Source organism: Melopsittacus undulatus, chromosome 16 (genome assembly GCF_012275295.1).
Source record: "Melopsittacus undulatus isolate bMelUnd1 chromosome 16, bMelUnd1.mat.Z, whole genome shotgun sequence".
Lineage (NCBI taxonomy): Eukaryota > Metazoa > Chordata > Aves > Psittaciformes > Psittaculidae > Melopsittacus > Melopsittacus undulatus.
In genome coordinates this window covers 3681591-3698966 of record NC_047542.1, presented here as the reverse complement: position 1 = coordinate 3698966, position 17376 = coordinate 3681591, and the positions used below count along the sequence as shown (strand labels likewise).

General features: G+C 47.7%; 2 protein-coding genes across 5 annotated transcripts in view; one reads left to right on the top strand and one right to left on the bottom strand.

The window, feature by feature from the left end:
• The window catches only part of APOBEC2 (apolipoprotein B mRNA editing enzyme catalytic subunit 2), a 15163-nt gene extending 2964 nt beyond the window's left edge, over positions 1-12199 (top strand). Inside the window, 7 exon segments of the mRNA XM_034069844.1 lie at positions 5005-5165; positions 11064-11121; positions 11123-11152; positions 11155-11303; positions 11305-11341; positions 11343-11610; positions 12154-12199. Coding sequence (XP_033925735.1) covers positions 5005-5165; positions 11064-11121; positions 11123-11152; positions 11155-11303; positions 11305-11341; positions 11343-11603 — 696 coding nt within the window. The 3' untranslated portion in view covers positions 11604-11610; positions 12154-12199.
• A 1835-nt stretch (positions 12200-14034) lies between these two features.
• OARD1 (O-acyl-ADP-ribose deacylase 1) lies at positions 14035-17358 on the bottom strand. 4 transcript variants are annotated; one of them, XM_031043487.2, is made up of 6 exons: positions 17313-17358; positions 16909-16970; positions 16251-16395; positions 15622-15680; positions 15181-15293; positions 14035-14631 (listed from the first exon to the last, which is right to left on the bottom strand). In XM_031043487.2, exons 1-6 carry the CDS (start codon positions 17338-17340, stop codon positions 14529-14531), a joined length of 510 nt encoding a protein of 169 aa, XP_030899347.2. In that variant the 5' UTR covers positions 17341-17358; the 3' UTR covers positions 14035-14528. The 4 variants fall into 4 exon arrangements, with proteins under 4 accessions (XP_030899347.2, XP_030899345.2, XP_030899346.2 ...); XM_031043485.2 differs by having other exon boundaries at positions 17239-17344; XM_031043486.2 differs by lacking the exon at positions 17313-17358 and adding an exon at positions 17151-17289.
• Between the last annotated feature and the right edge of the window lie 18 nt (positions 17359-17376).

Here is a 17376-nt window from a genome sequence, read left to right as displayed (position 1 = left end):
CTCTTCCCCTTCCTCCTACTTTCATCTGCAGCTAAAGGGAAACCTGGAATTAAGAGTAATAGGGGTTTTTGATCTTTTGCCTTCCCCATTTCCCAACTGCAGTGACTTAGTCTTGTCTTCATTTCAGTTTCTCTTCCTTCCAGCACACCTATAAGGGTACCAACAGCTTCTCTTTGCTCCTTGCATTCTCTTGCAGGCAGCAAAACGAGCAAACACTCCTCCATGTAATACACAATAGGTTAAAATCAATTAGCAAAGTTAAATTCAGCAAAACACCCTCTTGTATTAATATTTAAAGCATCATTTGGTATATTTGCTATTTAAACAGATATACTAAAACCCCTTGCATGAAAATAATGACATTCCAAAGGCAGTCATCTAGAAAAAACTTCATTATACCAAACCAGCCTCTGCTTTCGTAGTCCTGGCTTCCCATCAGCACTGTGGTCACACCGTGGCTGGGAGGAGCTCGTGGCCACGCAGCCCTTGTCTGGATCCATCCCTGTGCTAGGGGCAGACCTAAGAGAAGGGAAAACCCAAAGCAAAGAGGTGAGAGGCTTTCTCCCCTGTCACACATGATCCTCCCCAAGGGCCCTTTTTGCAGGGCATCCAGAGAAGCTTTTGCCTGTGCCGGCACTGACCAGGCAGGAGGCATGAAGGTGCTTGGAACAGACCCTACAGCATCAGGAACACTCATAGCCCACATCAGGACATGTCGCGCCCCACACAATTCAAGCAGTGACTCAAAGGCCGTGCATCCATGGCAGCTTTCACAGGGTTGTGGCATTTCAAGAGAAGAGCCACTCTTCAGATCACCATGTCTGTGATGATCCCCCTCTTCAGGCTCAGCCAGTGCTTCCAGAAAGATGGATTGGGTACTAAACTGCTCATTACACTTGATCATAAGCCAAAGGGCACAGCCCCGGCTGCTGGATCCACAGTATTTGTGCATAAGCAAACCCCTCCTGCCTTTCTGCCCAGCCTCACCTAAGCCTTGTCGCATTCAATAATTCACCAGCTGCTCCAGAGAGCACTCTGGCTCCAGCAGTAAGGAACTTTAATTGATTTGCTGATGTCTGGAGCTATACTAAAATACAGCCAGATGCTGCTGTGTGCACTGATTTGGGGCCAGGCCCTCCCCAGCACCCCTCCATCAGCACTGGTGATGCACAACATAAATCCCTGTGGCTCCCATCACCCGCAGTGGAGCAGGGACTGACCTCCCCCTAGCCTGCTCCCAGGAGAACCACAGCAGAAGCCCAGTGGGAAGGGGGCTGTGATGCTTGGAGCTGCCATTAACTCCCATTGGAATGGGATTTAATTCCATTGGAATCAGTTGGGAAGCCGGCGGTGCCTGCCAACAATGCAGACACTGCCTTGGCTCTGTGGCAGGGGGTGTGCAGGGGTTGGGGGGTACAGGCTGGGGGAACCAGGCGAGAGCATCGCTCCGCTCTGCCTGCACCATAGCTCACTTCAGCCCCAGTGCCTCCTCCAGAGGGATGCAAGCACCACCCAAATCAAACCCATGGGACACTGTGGTGTTGCCTGCCCCATCTTTTAAACCCTGGCATTGTGTTCATGCAGTGGGAGGGGAGGAACAGGATTCTGTGAGAGCCTGCAGGGGCCAGGGGAGGAAAGCTGCCTCCGCACATCACTGTCAGTGTGTTTATTTACCACGTAACGGTAGATACAGCTGGAAAAAGCAGGAGGGGGATTGCTGCCAGGCAGTGTATCCGGGGAGATGTTTTGTTAGTGCCACCAGCTGTCCCTTTGGAATAGAGAGCACGTCTGCACCGTGACTCACACAGCCGGGGTCTTGTTTCACTCCCTCATCCATCCAAAAATGTTCCTCAAGCCTGAGAATGCAGTAAAAGCCTCCAGTTGCTGGCAAGGGCTTCTGCAGCCAGCTCTGTTCTGCTGCCCCTCTGTGATCAGCAAAGGAAAAGAGACACTTCAACTTGTAAAGGAATTCCTGCTGCAATTAAGAGGGACAGGAGATGACCTGCCAGGTCAAGGGAATGCAGAACTCTGTGAGATGCCTAGTTAAGATGGGGAAAAAACAGTCATTAGATTGATCTAAAGTCAGTGGAGAAACTACTCTGGACTTGGATGGATGCAGGCAATGGGTTGACCCTCATCCTCCCTGCACAAGATACAACGTGAGCTGGATCTCCAGTGTTTCTCCTATGGTTGAGCAGCAACTCCATTGTGTGGAACAAAGCTCATCATCAACTAAATAAGCCACTAAGTCAGTGGGGAGAAGGGCAGGATGGAGGGAAAACTCAATAAGCCATTGGCAAGTGCAATGACTGCAGTGAACCCAAGTGCCATCGGGAGGTCCCTCCATGTCCCAGCACCACCCCTGGCACCTCCCAGCTCCTTTTCCCAACCCCATCCCTGGACAAGCCAATGGAAAAAGGTTCCCATCAGTGGTGTCAGTGACCAGGCCTGTGCACGGATGCTCCCATCACGTTGGGGGAACCAGGGTCACTTCACACCAACCACAACTGACCAAAGCTGCCATCATTCCTATGGCTCCACCACCAAACACCAGATTGACAGCAACTCGGTGGTGTCCTTTTATATCTCTGGCACAGGCAGGGGGGTGGATCATGACTATTTAGTGCACAGCCCTAGATGGAGCCATGGAACAGCTGGGGAAGGGCTGGGCAGAGGGGGAGCCTCAGTGTCACATTCCCGAGATTAGATTAGAGCTCAGTTCTGAGCCCTGCTGAGGGGCCAGGCCAGAGAACGCTAAAGGCTGCAAGAAGGATGGGAGCTTAGCCCTCGAGAGCTTCCAAAAATAAAGAGAAGTGGGTCAGAGGGACTGAAGAGGGGCTGGAATGCTTCTTTGAAGCAGAAGGGTAAGAAGGAAACAAGCTGTCACTCAGTAAGAGAGGATTCCCATCCCCAGAAACAGTGTCTGAAATGTCAGAGGTGAGAGTGACTGGACATGGGAGCTGGAATTCCAGCACAGTTACCATGCAAGAGGAAAATACCAAACCTGCCCTCCAGGAAAGTATTTTAAGCTTAAAAATAAATAAAATCCTGTACCATGAAAGATCCGTGTTCCGCGGATAGGATGTCTTGGGACTTGTCAGATCCGTCAGTGTGCTGTTGTCACAATACACTCCATACCAGCTGTGTCAGTCATCAAACAAACAGCTTCTCATCACTAGCAAACAGTGTGGGAGCGAGGGGGATGCTCTATCCCAGAGCTGTTACCAATGCAGAGCCACAAAGGATGCTGTAGCACAGAGGCTGTTGTTAGCAGGGGGGCTCAAAAGAGCAGCCAGAATGAGTTCTTTATGGTAATACATTATTTGTTATCTATGATAATCAGTTATCTGCCTCACGGCATAAGTTTAATTCACTTTGTGATAGTGCAGATCCCTCTAAAGCCTCTTTAGAGCTGATTACATGTATTACAAAGACCAAATTTGGCCTGAACACATCACACCTATTTGATTTCTGTAGAATACAATTTATCCTACTCAAACCCAGAGCAGGTTTTCCACTAAGTACAGACTGAGCAGTCAATCAAATACAGCTTAATATTTCATATTTACCCAAATCTCAAGGATGGTGAGTTCTGAACCCAAGACACTGAGGTTTGATTTCCAATATGCTCTGGCTGAAAAAGGAGCTCTGCACAGCCACACATCTTCCATCGACGTGCACCCCCATGGCACAGCAGGATTAGTCTCTGGGAAAAGCCTGACTCAGGTTTTCGTTAGGCTTGGCTCACATGGGACTTCTCCAGACTTCAGATGATTTACGCTTAGAGTGAGAAATTGGAAGAATTTCACATAATCCTGAAGGGAAGAACACAGACACAGCCTCCCCTCCGAACACATAAACCTCTTTTTAGAGCTCATATGAAAGCTTAATTACTCCTGATCATCCTTCTAGGTAACCACAGGCTCTTCAAGAAGTCTGCTTGATCCAGTGCCCAGCAACCCAAACATCCCAACCTCACGTCAATAAAATCTTTACAGTCCTCCTTGTTTCCCTGTATGAAGCAGACTCCACACCCATCTCAGTAAGTGCCTTACTGCAGTGTGCCCGGTGCTCTGTCCTCAGCATGCTGCTGACACCAGTGCCAGTCCCCTGCTGCACAACCACACTCCACTCATGGCACCTCCATGCAGGCTCCTGGTTCAACATCTGCATCCCCTGCAGAGGGGAAAAGAAACAAAGAACTGGGCAAGAACGGCTGAGCTCAGCAGTTTTCACCTGCTCATGGCCACATTACTGCTCCCCATGTGCTGAGCACTTACCCAAGTGAAAACATACACAGCAAGGGGCAGATGCTCAGCACATGCACTTGGAATTGCCCCACACCACAGATACTGCCCTGCTCTAAGGCTGACTTCAAAATCCAGTCTGACACCACAACAAGGGAGATTTCACCTGCTCAGTTCCTGCTTTCAGTGTCCCTGCATGGATGAGCAGGGTGGGAGCAAAGGCAAGTCCCACTCCCCCAAGCACTCCTGTCGTGATGCTCCAGGTGGCCCAAGAGGCCAAATCCAGCAAGAACAGGGATTTTTCAGCAAACCAAGCGGGAATTGCCCCTTTCCCCTCTTGCCTGAGCCAAAACAGCAGTTCCTCAAGGTCAGCAATGTAATAAACTGGCAAAAGAAGGTAGATGGGAAAGCTGCCAGCTCTGCGTCTTGCCAGGTATCTGTCACACTAATGGATAAACAGACCCTTCTGCTTCCAGGATATTCCATCCATCACTTAACCCGCCCACAGTGAAGCTGTCACTTAATTTGAAATTAAAAGGGGAGCAAGAGGAATTGTTAAAAAGACCTCGAGAAAGCAGGGGAAGGAGGAGACACCCGAGAGCCTTGGGTCATCCTACCCCATCCAGCCTCTGTCGTTGCTGCTTTGTTCCATATTTAGCTCCCGACAACTGTGCCTAGCACAGGAACTCCCAGCTCTGTTTTTTCCCTCCTCCCTCTCCCTTAGAGCTCTCAGAAATCGTTCCTTCTTTTTCCCCAGTGGCCATAACTTAATACCCGTGGGCTCAAGAAGATGGCCGAGAAGCAGGAGGAGCCCAACAACACCCAGAATGGGGAACCTGACAACGCAGAAGAGGGGGAGGAAAAGAAGAAGAAGAAGCTGAGGAGGGAAGACCTGCCACCATTTGAGATTGTGACAGGGTAAGAGGTTGAGATACGAGTATGGGGGAGTGAGAGAGGGACGTGGGGGTGTCCAAAGGTCTCTGCCTCAGCTCTGATGTTGGGGTCAAAGATGGTATCTTCAGCCAGTGCACTGCTGAATATTCCTACAGGGAGTAAGTATGGCTTTTGTTGTGGTGGGATCTGGTTCAAAGTTTCACTGAGTTTTCCAAAGGATGGATTCACAGCAGGCAGGCAGATCTGTTTTACACAAGCAGGTCTGTTCCTGCAGTGCTGACTGCTCCCCATACACTGCAAGTAGTCCCACTGACTTGCCTGGTGGTACAGGGATGGAAGGCACTGGCCCTTGATGAGTGCTGAATATTGACTTCTTTATGTGATCAGTGGCTCTTGTCTGAGAGTTTCACTAATGTGAATTGGGAAAAGCATCCCTGCTATGGCTGATTTGCTTTATGAACCTAAAGGACAGCGTTTTCAAGAGATAAAAGCCCACATTCCCAAGGGTTCCAACTCCACAGCTGGATCCTGACTTTTAGAGAAGCTCACAGAACAGCCCCAAAACCACAGGCAGCTTTCAGGACTGCAAAGCAGCAAGGGGCTGTGTTTGCTCCAGGGAGCCTGGCCTTTGAAAGAGGCAGATCTGAGAGATGTGCCAGGAAGCTGAACTGTCAGATAAAACTGACAGCTGCAACCAGGAACGACTCAGTAATCTGCTATCTCTAAGCATTGCAAAATGCTCATTGTAGTAGTAGCAAGTAGTAGCAAGATGTCATTCCTCCTTCTGGTCTCCCTCAGAGGTCACCAAAGGGAGCGTTCCAAGCATGTAAAACCAATTCTGGGTTTCTTCCAGCTGCTTGAATGTAAAAGCTCAGGCCAGATACTAAAATCCCACTTGGAATCCTCCTGCCTGTGACATGGTCAGTGAGAAGAAAGATTCCACAGGTAAAATCCAGGTGGCACTTGTGAAAGCGACACAGGAGGCAGCACCTGGGTCTGATCCCACACAACCAGGTTACAGCCCTGCACAGGGGTGGAAAGAAAACCCGTTTTCTACTTAAAATGTGTCTGCTCTGACACAAGTCACTTCCCAAGGTGAGGCTGCTCTTAGCCTTTGGTCTGTCACACACAGCCATAGAGATAATAAAAGTCACTGCTCCAGCAGACATGTAAGAAAAGCACATCCCTCTGCTAGGAACAGAGCTAAAACACCACAAATTGTTTATATAGCCATTGGAGCAATGACACATGGAGGTGACAACTTCTAGATACTTAAGACATGCACTAAAATGAATCTAATTGAGGAACTCTGATTTTTCAGCATTAGAGCACTCACCTTGCAATTAGAAATGCAGACAAATCAGGCAGCGGCTTCACAGTGGCTGGATGGCAACTGGTGTGCTCATTATGGATGAAAAGCCCTTTCTTAGTGCCAGCCTGCAATAACATTCTTTGTTGAAATAACAGGGGTGGTGCAGAATTTGACTGGACTTTCCACTCTGGAAAGGTGGCAGCAGGAACGTGAGGGATGATGAGTGCCTGCAAAAAGGACAGCAAGGGGGAAATTCAACCTGTGAGACTTATGCTGGATGTGGTGCCTTTAGTGGAGAGGGAAATGGCTAGAAAAGAAGTTCCACAGTCACATTAGTGCTGATAAATACCTTGTGAATTCCTGTGGGAATTGTGACCATGTCTCTTCTGATCATTAGCTCATTACTAACATGCTGGCTGTTAAAGGTGAGAGTGAGGAAGCACAGCAGGAATCCTGAAGGACCTGGGAAGAGGCACAGAAAATTCCAGCAGTTCTTACCCCCTATCATCACAGGTTGGATTTCCCCAATTCTGTACATATTTTCAGCCACCAAAGCCAGTCAAATAGGAGAAATCAGAGAACTGCAAATGTGGAAGCACTGCAGCTCAGTTACACTGCATTTCAGTTCTAGCCCTTGGATTAGGGGCACCTTATGACATGCAGCCAAGTTTCCAAGCTGTTGCTTACAGCTGAGGCTGGCTTACAAGAAAAATACTGGGCACCCAATTACTCTGTTTGAGAATATTAACCCCTGTTTTGTCAACATTTGGCTGAACACAGTCCCAGATAAATATAAGCCCCATCTGTGCACATTGCCTGACATTTAAGTACTCTCATTTATTTATGCTACACTCGGGGTGTAAATGAGGCTCCTTCTAGCAGGGATAAACCTTAGTTCCTGTCTCAGTTGATCACTGCAGGCTTCCTATAATCAATGAGCCCAGCATGAATGTGTTTATGTGTGAATAGCTGTCAAGGAGCAAGCAAGAGGACACTGGTTTATCAGCTCAAGTAACCTAAGACCTGGAGAAGGAAATGGCTAGAAAACTTCACTGACTGCAAGAAAAAAGCACAAAAGCAGAAAAGCAAATAGCCCAGGCACTGAAATATCTGATATTTGTGTATTTTAACAAGTTGTGAGGACAAATTCAAGACAATGCAATATTTGTGTTCATCACTTATAGCAGTACAGCTTCCGGTGTAAGAAAATATGAGAATGGAACTCATCTCCTGGATATACTTTGTTAGCATTACCTTTCCTTAATGCTGGAACAAAACACAGAATGGGTGAAATAGAGATAACATTAACATTTGTGCACCACCTATCATTCAAAGATAGGAAAACAGACTTGCCAAGCATCAAACATTACTAAGCAACCATCGTTTCAAAGCTAGGCTTGAGTTTCTGAAGAAGTTGGCTTGGTTGTAGTGGCTGACACAGCTATTTCAGGGATGCATATTGATGCTCAACTGTTCTCAGAGTTTTAATCTACCCAACCAACACAATCACGATACTTCACTTTGCAAAAGTCATGCCAAGCTGTACGTCAAGGTGAGGTTACACAGCACTGCGGTATGTGCACAGCCCCGTGGTACATGTGGTTTGCTCTTGCCTGTTCTTTCACTGTTGCAACACTCGCTGCAGGGCTGTCCAGTTACTCCTAGGAGTAACACCACCTTGTCTGAAACCCGGCTGCCACAAGGGTCACACAGCATGGTCCCAGCTGAGCCCAGCCAGGATGGATGCTTGCAATTCACTGTCCTGAGGTGTCCTCCCTGCTCTGGTTTAGATGGGATTAAGCAGGTTCTCACTGACCAGCACACCCAGCTCCCTGCTTGCCTGCGTGTCCTGATCAGCAAATTTTCCAAGCTCTCAGCCAGCTACTTGGAAAATGTCCTTAGCTTTGTTTATATTCTTTATTGGAAAGTTATTAATGAAGTTGATACGTATCCCATGTTGCTAGGAGGATGGATTTAGGTGGATATCCCAGATAATCTTAGACAGACACTGAGATGGTGAGTGATAAAATCCATCTAGAAGGAATGACTGAATGCACTGCTGAGTGAACACATCCTGGAACAGGTCACTGCTCTTCAAACAGCACATCAAAACATCCACTCTCAGCCTCACCACTGATGTAATGGCTTTGCAGTCAAGAGTTAAATCTGGAATGAGCTTCCATGTGACTGCTGGGCTCCATTTAAATACATGAGCTTATTCTAAAACAACTTATTGTAGCCTGACAAACTTAGCTCTGAAACAAGGCAGTGGGTGGCTTACATCAGACCCAACATAGCTGGACTTCAAAGAAAACATTGATTAAATAACCATTAACCAAAGAACCACTCATTAGCTAGAATACAAAGCAGGAAAAGTGCTTTGCTTGGAAGCATGTGAATTGTTTTGTCTCAAAGAACAAGAGAAAGTTGTTCAGGATATAAGAGGCACTAGGCTAAATTAGAGTCTGGTAATGCTGTTTGGTTTAAGTCTTGCAATTCATCTTAAATAAAATGAGACTCACTGTAACAGGCAACTTTAAGCAATCCAATGTAAGGGAACAGGTCAAAATGCAAAGAAAAGGAAGTTAAAGTGCCTCTGGGTAGTTTAGAAACTGTGCAAGCCAGAACAGGCTTCCCTTATCTAGGCTTGCGCAGACTCTGAATGCAAACCAGAGAACCATAGGCCTAATCATACTCAAAGAGCACGATTTATTTGCTCATTAATCAAAATAATAGTCTGTACCCACACTAGTGACTCGCATCCCTTATTAATACACTGCCAGCTAAACCAGAAATAGTGTGGAAGGCTCCAAACAGGCCTGCTCTATTGTTTCAATCCGTCTCGTGCAGATCTCATCTAAGTAGAATTGAACAGTGTGAGGTTTAATTATAGGGTTTAATCAGCAGCTGAAAACCTGCTCCTAGTAAAATTTCTCCAGGCAAACTTGGGCTCTGAACTTCCAGTCACGAATCAGTGGTATGTGAAAAGAATTCCAGTGGCCCCGTGGATATTCCCAGTGTAGATGCGATTCTGTGACCAAATTGTTCTGACTCGTACATCGTGTTGCATTTGGAAGACCAATGATCCTCCTTCCAGTCACTTCCACTGTCTCTGGGGGCACTTGGGAGATGCTGCATTACAAATTGCTCCTTCCTCTCAGCAGGACGATGCTCTGGCACCGACTCCTGCAGCCTCACTGCTCACCCAATTAAAACTCCAGGGGGGAGTCTGAGGATCTGTCCTGACCTTTGCTCAGTGCACCCCCTGGAGAGGGCTGACATTATAATCCCACTCTAGATAGACAGGAATGAATAAAACACTGTTTTACAAAGACCCGTTATTGCCTCACTGGAGATATCGAAGGTTACAGGTCCACCTAAAGCTCAGATGAGAGGAATACAACACGCCAGAAGATTACTGGTGTATAATAAATGAGTGTTGTGTTACTCCTTTTCATTATTTCACTCTGGCTACCCTGTGCAGTTCTTCACCTCCCACCTTCTATAGCATTTAGCAGGTCACAAGGCACACTGTGAGCACAATCTTTTCATCTTGCCACCTAAACACCCTCAGGTACTAGTCCTTGTACCAATTAGGTGCTACAGGGGAGTGACTCGAAAGAATTGCTAACTCTCAAACAAGGAGCAGGCTATGAGACAATGCAGCTTTCTTTTTTGTCTCTTCCAGCCCACCAATGCACCAAGGCTATATGCAGTATTTAAGGGCCTAACTATAACTTCCTTAAATAACAACTACCTTGTTTGAGTGAAAGTTTCTGCAAACACATTACTCACTGCCATGAATCACTTTTGGTTTTGCTTCTTTAGAAACCTGGATGTGAAGAGGAGGTGCACAAGAAGTATCTTAAGTTTATCAGCAGCATCCATGCAACAGCTTCTCAAACTGCAGTGGAAAAACACTTTCACAGAGAAGTTAGATTTGATCTCAGCTATTTTACTAAACCCAAGTCACAACAGAATCCTACTGAACATCAGTCTTCAGCTGGTACTGAAGGAGTAGAACTAAACACATAAAAGCTGTAAAGTCAGTCATACGTGCCTCTACTCAGAGGATAAGCCTGCAAATGCACTGGGGAGAACTTAACCAGCAAACAACACCAGAGCTTCATCCTAACTGTGTAGGTCAACAGATCCCACAGATGAACATTGCAACACCACCCTGGCAGAACTATGTAATGGCCTAAAGAACAAGCTCAGTCTACAGGTACGCTAAGACTGTGGGAAATGCCCAAATCCTGTCCCTCCTTACCAGCAGTAAATATCAGTCTCAAGAACTACATTTAGAAGCATGTTCTTCTTCAAATATCAATACAGATTCAGATATTCCCAATGTAAAGTCTAGTTAAATTAAGTGAAAAAATCCTAGTAGAGAACACAGGCTGGGTCGAGCCTCATCACACGACAATTAGCTGAGTATCAGGATTTTAGATGTACTTTGATTCTCCTATTCAAGGCTTCTCCTTTTAAGCACAAGAAATACAGCCACTGTAGATGCAGCGCCTTGTCCGAGATCACCCACAGCAACTAAGCCATGCTTAACCCTTTCCTGTCCGGCCTCTGAATGCTTCTCTCCTCTCCACTCTAGGGAGCGCCTCCCCAGCCATCTTCTTCAAGTTCCAGTTCAGGAACGTGAATACAGCTCCGGCTCCGGAACAAAACCTTCCTGTGTTACGTTTCTGGAGACCCGAAGGCAAAGAGTCGGTGACTTCCCGGGGTTACCTGAGGACGAGCACAGCGGCTGCCCATGCGGAAATGGCTTTCTTCAACCCATCCTCCCCAAGTGCGACTCCATCGCCTCCGCTACAGAACATCACCTGGTACGTGTCCTCCACCCTGCGTGACCTGCGCCGAGCGGATACTCGAGACCCTTGAAGAATAACAAGAACCTGCGCCTGACCATCATGGTAGGCGTCTCTTCATGTAGGGAAGAGCCGAGATGCAGCGGCCCTGAAAAACATGAGTCAGCCGGTTGCAAGCTGAGGATTATGAAGCCGCAAGACTTTGAGTATGTGTGGCAGAACTTTGTGGAACAGGAGGAAGGAGAGGAAGCAAAGGATTTCGTGCCATGGGAGGACATTCAAGAGAACTTCAATTATTACGAGGAAAAGCTGGCTGAGATTTTGCACTGAAGCTCACGTGAGTCAGGGGTTCTCCTTGGTCACCTCTCTCCTTGTATCAGCATTACAGGCTCCTTTGTTTCCCAGGTTCGAGGTGTCACCCGGAGCCCACTTCAATCACTGTTACTCTCACATGTGCTGGGCTGGATTTGCCTGTATCTAAGCATTGAAAATGATCCCAGGCTGTAACTTACCCCCTTCCAGGGTATTAAGACCACAGTGGGCTCCTCCACAGCAGATACAAGGGATTTAGAGCTTTCTCTTTTTAAACACCTCCAAGAATAAAGAATCTACATGTGCTGGGATCACTAAGTGCAACAAGAACACGTCATTATTCCCCACGAGTATATCCAAAAGACTTGTGGGAACAGGGAGGGGACCATGGAGAGAAGGGGATTTTACCCACTCCTAAAGCCTAGCTCTCCAGGGGAAAAAACAACAGCTAAAGGAAATCACAAGTCACCACCGCAGAAATCCCTTTTGGAATTAAAACCTCACCTGTTTAAGCCATAAAACATGAAAGCATTTAAAGCTTCTAACATGTCTTTCTGTCCTTCCCCAGGACCAGTCCAGAAAAGCTCTATAAAGAGAGATGCAACAGACTTGGAAACCTGGGACACTCCTGCTTCCCAAAGCTTTGATTCCAGCAGGATGGAACACCAACTTGTGGAAGACCAGGCCCTGAGGGACTACAAATACACATACACCACAAACCTTTGGTGTCTGCATTTTTGTGGGTTTATTTTGTCCCCATTTCCCCCCTCCCACCCCAAACCAACCCATGCTGCCTCTGCTGATAGGAAACGAGGCAGCACCATAGCGTGTGGTTAAAGCCTTGGATGCAATGGAGAGCAGTGGGTCTGCAGGAGAGACTGCAGGCCTCATACTGGGACTACTTTAAGAGAAAAGGTCTTAGAGCAAAGCTGCCAATTAGATCAATGCATTTAGAAAGTACAACCTTCATAAAGAGATTCAAGAGGGAAAAAAGGTTTTCTTCCTCTGTCCTCCTCCACAGTCAGAGCTGTGATTTAAATTAGGGCTAAACGGGTCTATTTTAAAGTGAGATAAAGCCTAAGTACTCATTGCAAATACATCAAATACCTCCTCCCCTTGTTCAATGATGTGTGCGATATGAAACTGGGAAAAGCAAAGTGAAATAAAACTAGAAGTCACTGCAAAAGCTATAGCACTGTTTGTTCCTTCTTCTCTGGTTGCAAGAGGTCCTAAATCTGACCTGACAAGCATCCTGGGACAGCCACAGATGAAGCATTTCGCAGCTGAAGTGCATCATTATGAGAAGGGAAAATTACTGTATGCCAAAACACATCCAAGAGTGCGTACAAGTGCAGGAGACTGAGAATATGGGCAAATCACTTCCCGTATCAGCCAAAGCACAGACCACACAAGGGTCACAGGGATGCTCATCATCACAGAAACCCAGGCAGGGTTTGTCCTCATCCAGACTTGCTCTTCCTGCACTGTCACACGCTGGAGCGGTGCTCCTCACACACACTTCCTGCTGCAGATCACCCCCTCTCTCTTACTTGAAGTCAATTGCACTAAATTCAGGTATGAATTTTCCAGGCAGGAAACCTGAGCAGCATCAGGAACACCTTTGTGGAGCCCCTGGGGACTTCATCGCTTTGCCACTAGATTTAGAAACCAAACGTAAATGAGCAGGACTGAATCAATGAGCAGCGGTGATGTCCACTCTTCATCAGCTCAATACTCCCAAGTTCCTATTTGTCTTACTGGGTTTTCCAGTTGTGTATTTAGCTACAGCAATTATCCACTAAAACCAAGCACAGAAAGGATGGTTAATACACACATATGGGATTCATAGATCTGCACCAGCAAAGAAACACACAATACTGATGACACACAATGTCACGGACAGAGAACACTCCACACATTCCATACACACTGAAACCCAACTAGGAAGCCTCTGTTATCCTACAAGCTTCTTATGTCCCATCTTTCAGGTTTATTCAACACATCTGGCATTTTTCTGGGCATTCAGTAGGAAGGAAGTCCAAAAGATTTGGTATTATGGGAGTCTGGGAAAATACAGACACAAAGGAGATGCAGAGTGACAGTTCCTCAGTACAGGAGCCAAGCTCCCTAGCATCAAGTAGTTACCAGTCAGCTGCTTTGCTTTGCTACTGGCAACATCAAACACCAACCTGCACATAACAGCTGAACTACAAATGCAGTAAAATAGGAATATAAACAGAAAACCTTAAAAACTCCACACTATAGCTTTTCAGAGCATATCAGGCATTCACATGTGTGGGTTCTCAGACAACAGCAACCACAGGATACAAAATGAACCCACAAAGTGCCTTCACCCATCTCTAGTGCTCCCCTTCAAACCCAGCCTTCCTCCAGAACAGCCACAACACACACACACACACACAGAGGAATGGCCAATCTGACACCAGAGTACTGCACAGCTCTTTATTTCATATTGACAACATGATTCTCAGCAAGTATAATCTCCTAACAAAAACAGCTGTAATTGTGGCCAGAAGATAAAAATTAAATTGCTAATCCTGTAATGAACAGAGTAAATCAACTGTATGCCACATGTGGACACTGCAGAACTGGGAAAAAGAACAAGTGACAGGGCTCCCCAGCTCTCGATACCAACACCCAAGTGACAGCCAGCTCCAGTTTCACCCTGCACAGGAGCTCACAGCGCTAGAACAGCAGGGCTCTATGGAGGCCCAGTGACACCTGGTGGCTTCCAGAGACAGAGCCAGAGGGTTACAGCCCCACCATTGCTTTCTTCACAGGCTGCCCAGCCCCACATCTGAAACTTGCTTGTGGCATGGACACCACCAGAGTGAGCTACGCACCAAGGATGTGCTCAGCGTGCAGTTTTCCCCCTTGTCAGCTACCAGGTTCCCACTCCTCAAAGCTCAAAAGCACTGCTGCTCACAGAGTGTAAACTGTGATCTTGATATCAGTGCCTTCAAACACTTCCTCAAGTATTGCTGAAACTTTATTCCAATCCAGGCCATCAAGTCCACATCCAATCCTGAAAAATGAGACATGAAATCAGCTGTTAACAGCCCCTTTTGGAGCATGCTCTGAACAACCAGCCCTTTGAGCAGTTACAATTTCATATGGCACTAATCCAGCTCATCAAAAATCACAGAATCCCAGTCTTGATTTGTTTGGAAGGGACCCTAAAGCTCCTCCAGCTCCAACCCCTGCTGCAGGCAGGGACCCCTTCCACTGGAGCAGCTGCTCCAAGCCCCCCGCGTCCAACCTGGCCTTGAGCACTGCCAGGGATGGGGCAGCCACAGCTTCTCTGGGCACCCTGTGCCAGGGCCTTACTACCCTCATAAGGAAGAATTTCTTCCTGACATCTAAACTAAACCAACACAATGCACTTAAAATAAGGAAGCAACCAAGCCTGGATGATTTGCTATCATTTAAATGCAGTCTGAAGTGCAAGTTTCATTTGCACAAGTGACCAGAAGAGGACTCCTGAACTTGTATTTCACAGCAGAGGATCATTCTCAGACATCCTCTTACACAAGAAGCACTGAAGTATTTAGATCAGAGTAACCCTGCTTCCTACCTAGGCATGGAGATGTCAGTGACTCCGTTGTTCAGAGAGTGAGCTTTCATGGCCTCTAAACTCTTTCGCATACTATCATATGTTGGTTTGTGAGAAACTTTCTTCTTTGTAATCTAAGCACAAATGTAAAAAGTCAGTTGTGCCTTTGCCACAATCACTGCAAACTACTTTTTTATATCATCTCCCACTACATTCTGAAGGTCCATCCCCAAAAACAGACCTGGAAAACTCCTTGTTTCACAGCTTAAAACTGTAATTTAGCAGCTAGTTCTGTCCATTTAAAGCTTAACTACACATACAAATGGTTCCTTTCCATTAGCACAGCTCACTGCTCTCATTTAGGGGAGCAAAGTCAAAACCTCCCCTTGACTACTAAAGCCCTTATCATCGTATCACATATAGTTTAGCTAGGCAAGTACCCAAGTAACGTCACGCTCTCACCAGGTAGTAAATGTATCGGTCATCTCTCTGGAGCACTGCCACCTCCCCAGTCTTCTTTTCTGAAGTGAAACAATTTAGAACTTGTTTTAAATCACTTCTATTCCATTATGGAATTCCCCTGCACCCCATGTAGCTTGGAACACCCCTAGAGAGCTCAATGTCCCCCCTGAGCCTTCTCTTCTCCAGTCTGAACCCCCCAGGTCCCTCAGCTGTTCCCCATCCCACTTGTGCTCCATACCCTGGTCCAGTACCTCAATGTCTCTCTTGCAGTGAGGGGCTCAGAACTGGATTCAAGGTGCAACCTCACCAGTGCCCAGCACAGGGGTACAATCACTGCCCTGGCCCTGCTGCCACACTGGTGCTGATACAGGCCAGGATGCTGGTGGCTTCTTGGCTGCCTGGGCACAAGCTGCTCATGTGCAGCTCCATCAGTCAGCATCCCCAGCTCCTTTCCCATGAGCAGCTTTCCAGCCACTCTGCCCCAAGCCCTCAGTGAGATGCTTTAGTGGTGGTCTTGGCAGTCCTGGGGTAATGGCTGGAACTGATGATTTTAAGTCTTTTCCAGCCTGGCTGACTCTATGATTCCAAATCAAGGATTTTCCCTTCAGCTCCTGCATGTCCACACTCACTTTGATCCAACAGCTCCTGCACACCTCCAAACTTCTCCTTGAAGAGCCGGGCTATGCCGGCACCCATGCGGCAATCCTCGCTGATGCAGTGCGCCAGAGCATCTTGTGGGGGGCACGTGAACAGATCCCCCTTCACGCACTTCAGCTGAAAATAACACAAACACAAGGGCAAATAAAAGCAAGCCCAGAGTGCAGATTCCACTAATGGGATTCTCTGAAACAGGGAATGGGGCCAGCATGGGCAGTGAAGAGTGTAAAGCCTTTTGAGCTTTAAGATGCAGCTCACAAGTAAAGGACCCAGCATCAATGAGAAGGCCAGCATATAGGGAGCTACCTTTTCTATAGGTTCAACATACCAGCTCAGAAAGTAATGTTTCTAAATCGATGCTTAAAAAGGAAATCTACATACTATAGAGTACAATCGCATTAGTACACATCTTCAGCACACCACCAGTGTGCCAGTGCTGCGTACCCCCATGGAGGTCAGCACCCCTATGCTGTTGCACAGCATGCACACCACTGACACAAGCATGAGAAACCTAGCACCATCAGCCACAAGGCACTTTCCTCCGCACACAGCAAGCAGCTCCCATACTATCAGCCTCTTCACCCAGACACCTATCACAGCAATAGCCCACATAACCCATTTCCTACGCACTCTCTCCTCCTGATCCTTGGAGAAGTGGGTGGCCATGGTAACGTGTGCTATGGTGAAGGTTCCTGCAGATGGAAAGATGACAGAGAGAAAAAGAGAGTTATTAGGAAGCCCCCACACAAACGGGTGCAAGGCCAGGCCTACTGCATCAATGGGGCCACCCTCAGCGCACCCCGCAGAGGTACCACACAGGGGCCACCCTCAGCGCACCCCTACCCTTGCGGCCCCCCCTCCGCAGCCCGCACCCGGCGGAACGCGGTGCAGAGCTCCGGGCCTGGCCGCAGCCCGCACCGCCATGGACCGTCCCAGCACAGCCCACATCGGCTCCGCTACCTCCGCCGCAAGATGGCGGCGGCCGCGGCACGGCGCTCACGGCGGGGGGGGACCACCCACTGCGCGACCCGCACCGAGAACATTCCGAGGAGCACCGCGCATGCGCGGCGCGGGAGGGGCGGGGCTACATAAGGAGGA

Excerpts from the sequence above, each read along its gene's own strand:
- OARD1 (XM_031043486.2), bottom strand. The coding sequence starts at position 17,226 with ATGTGGGCTGTGCTGGGACGGTCCATGGCGGTGCGGGCTGCGGCCAGG. Across the intron at positions 16,396-16,908 it reads CCAAGGATCAGGAGGAGAGA|CTGAAGTGCGTGAAGGGGGA; the intron begins GTGCGTAGGAAA and ends TGTTATTTTCAG. Across the intron at positions 15,681-16,250 it reads GCAGGAGCTGTTGGATCAAA|AAAAGAAGACTGGGGAGGTG; the intron begins GTGAGTGTGGAC and ends GTTTCACTTCAG.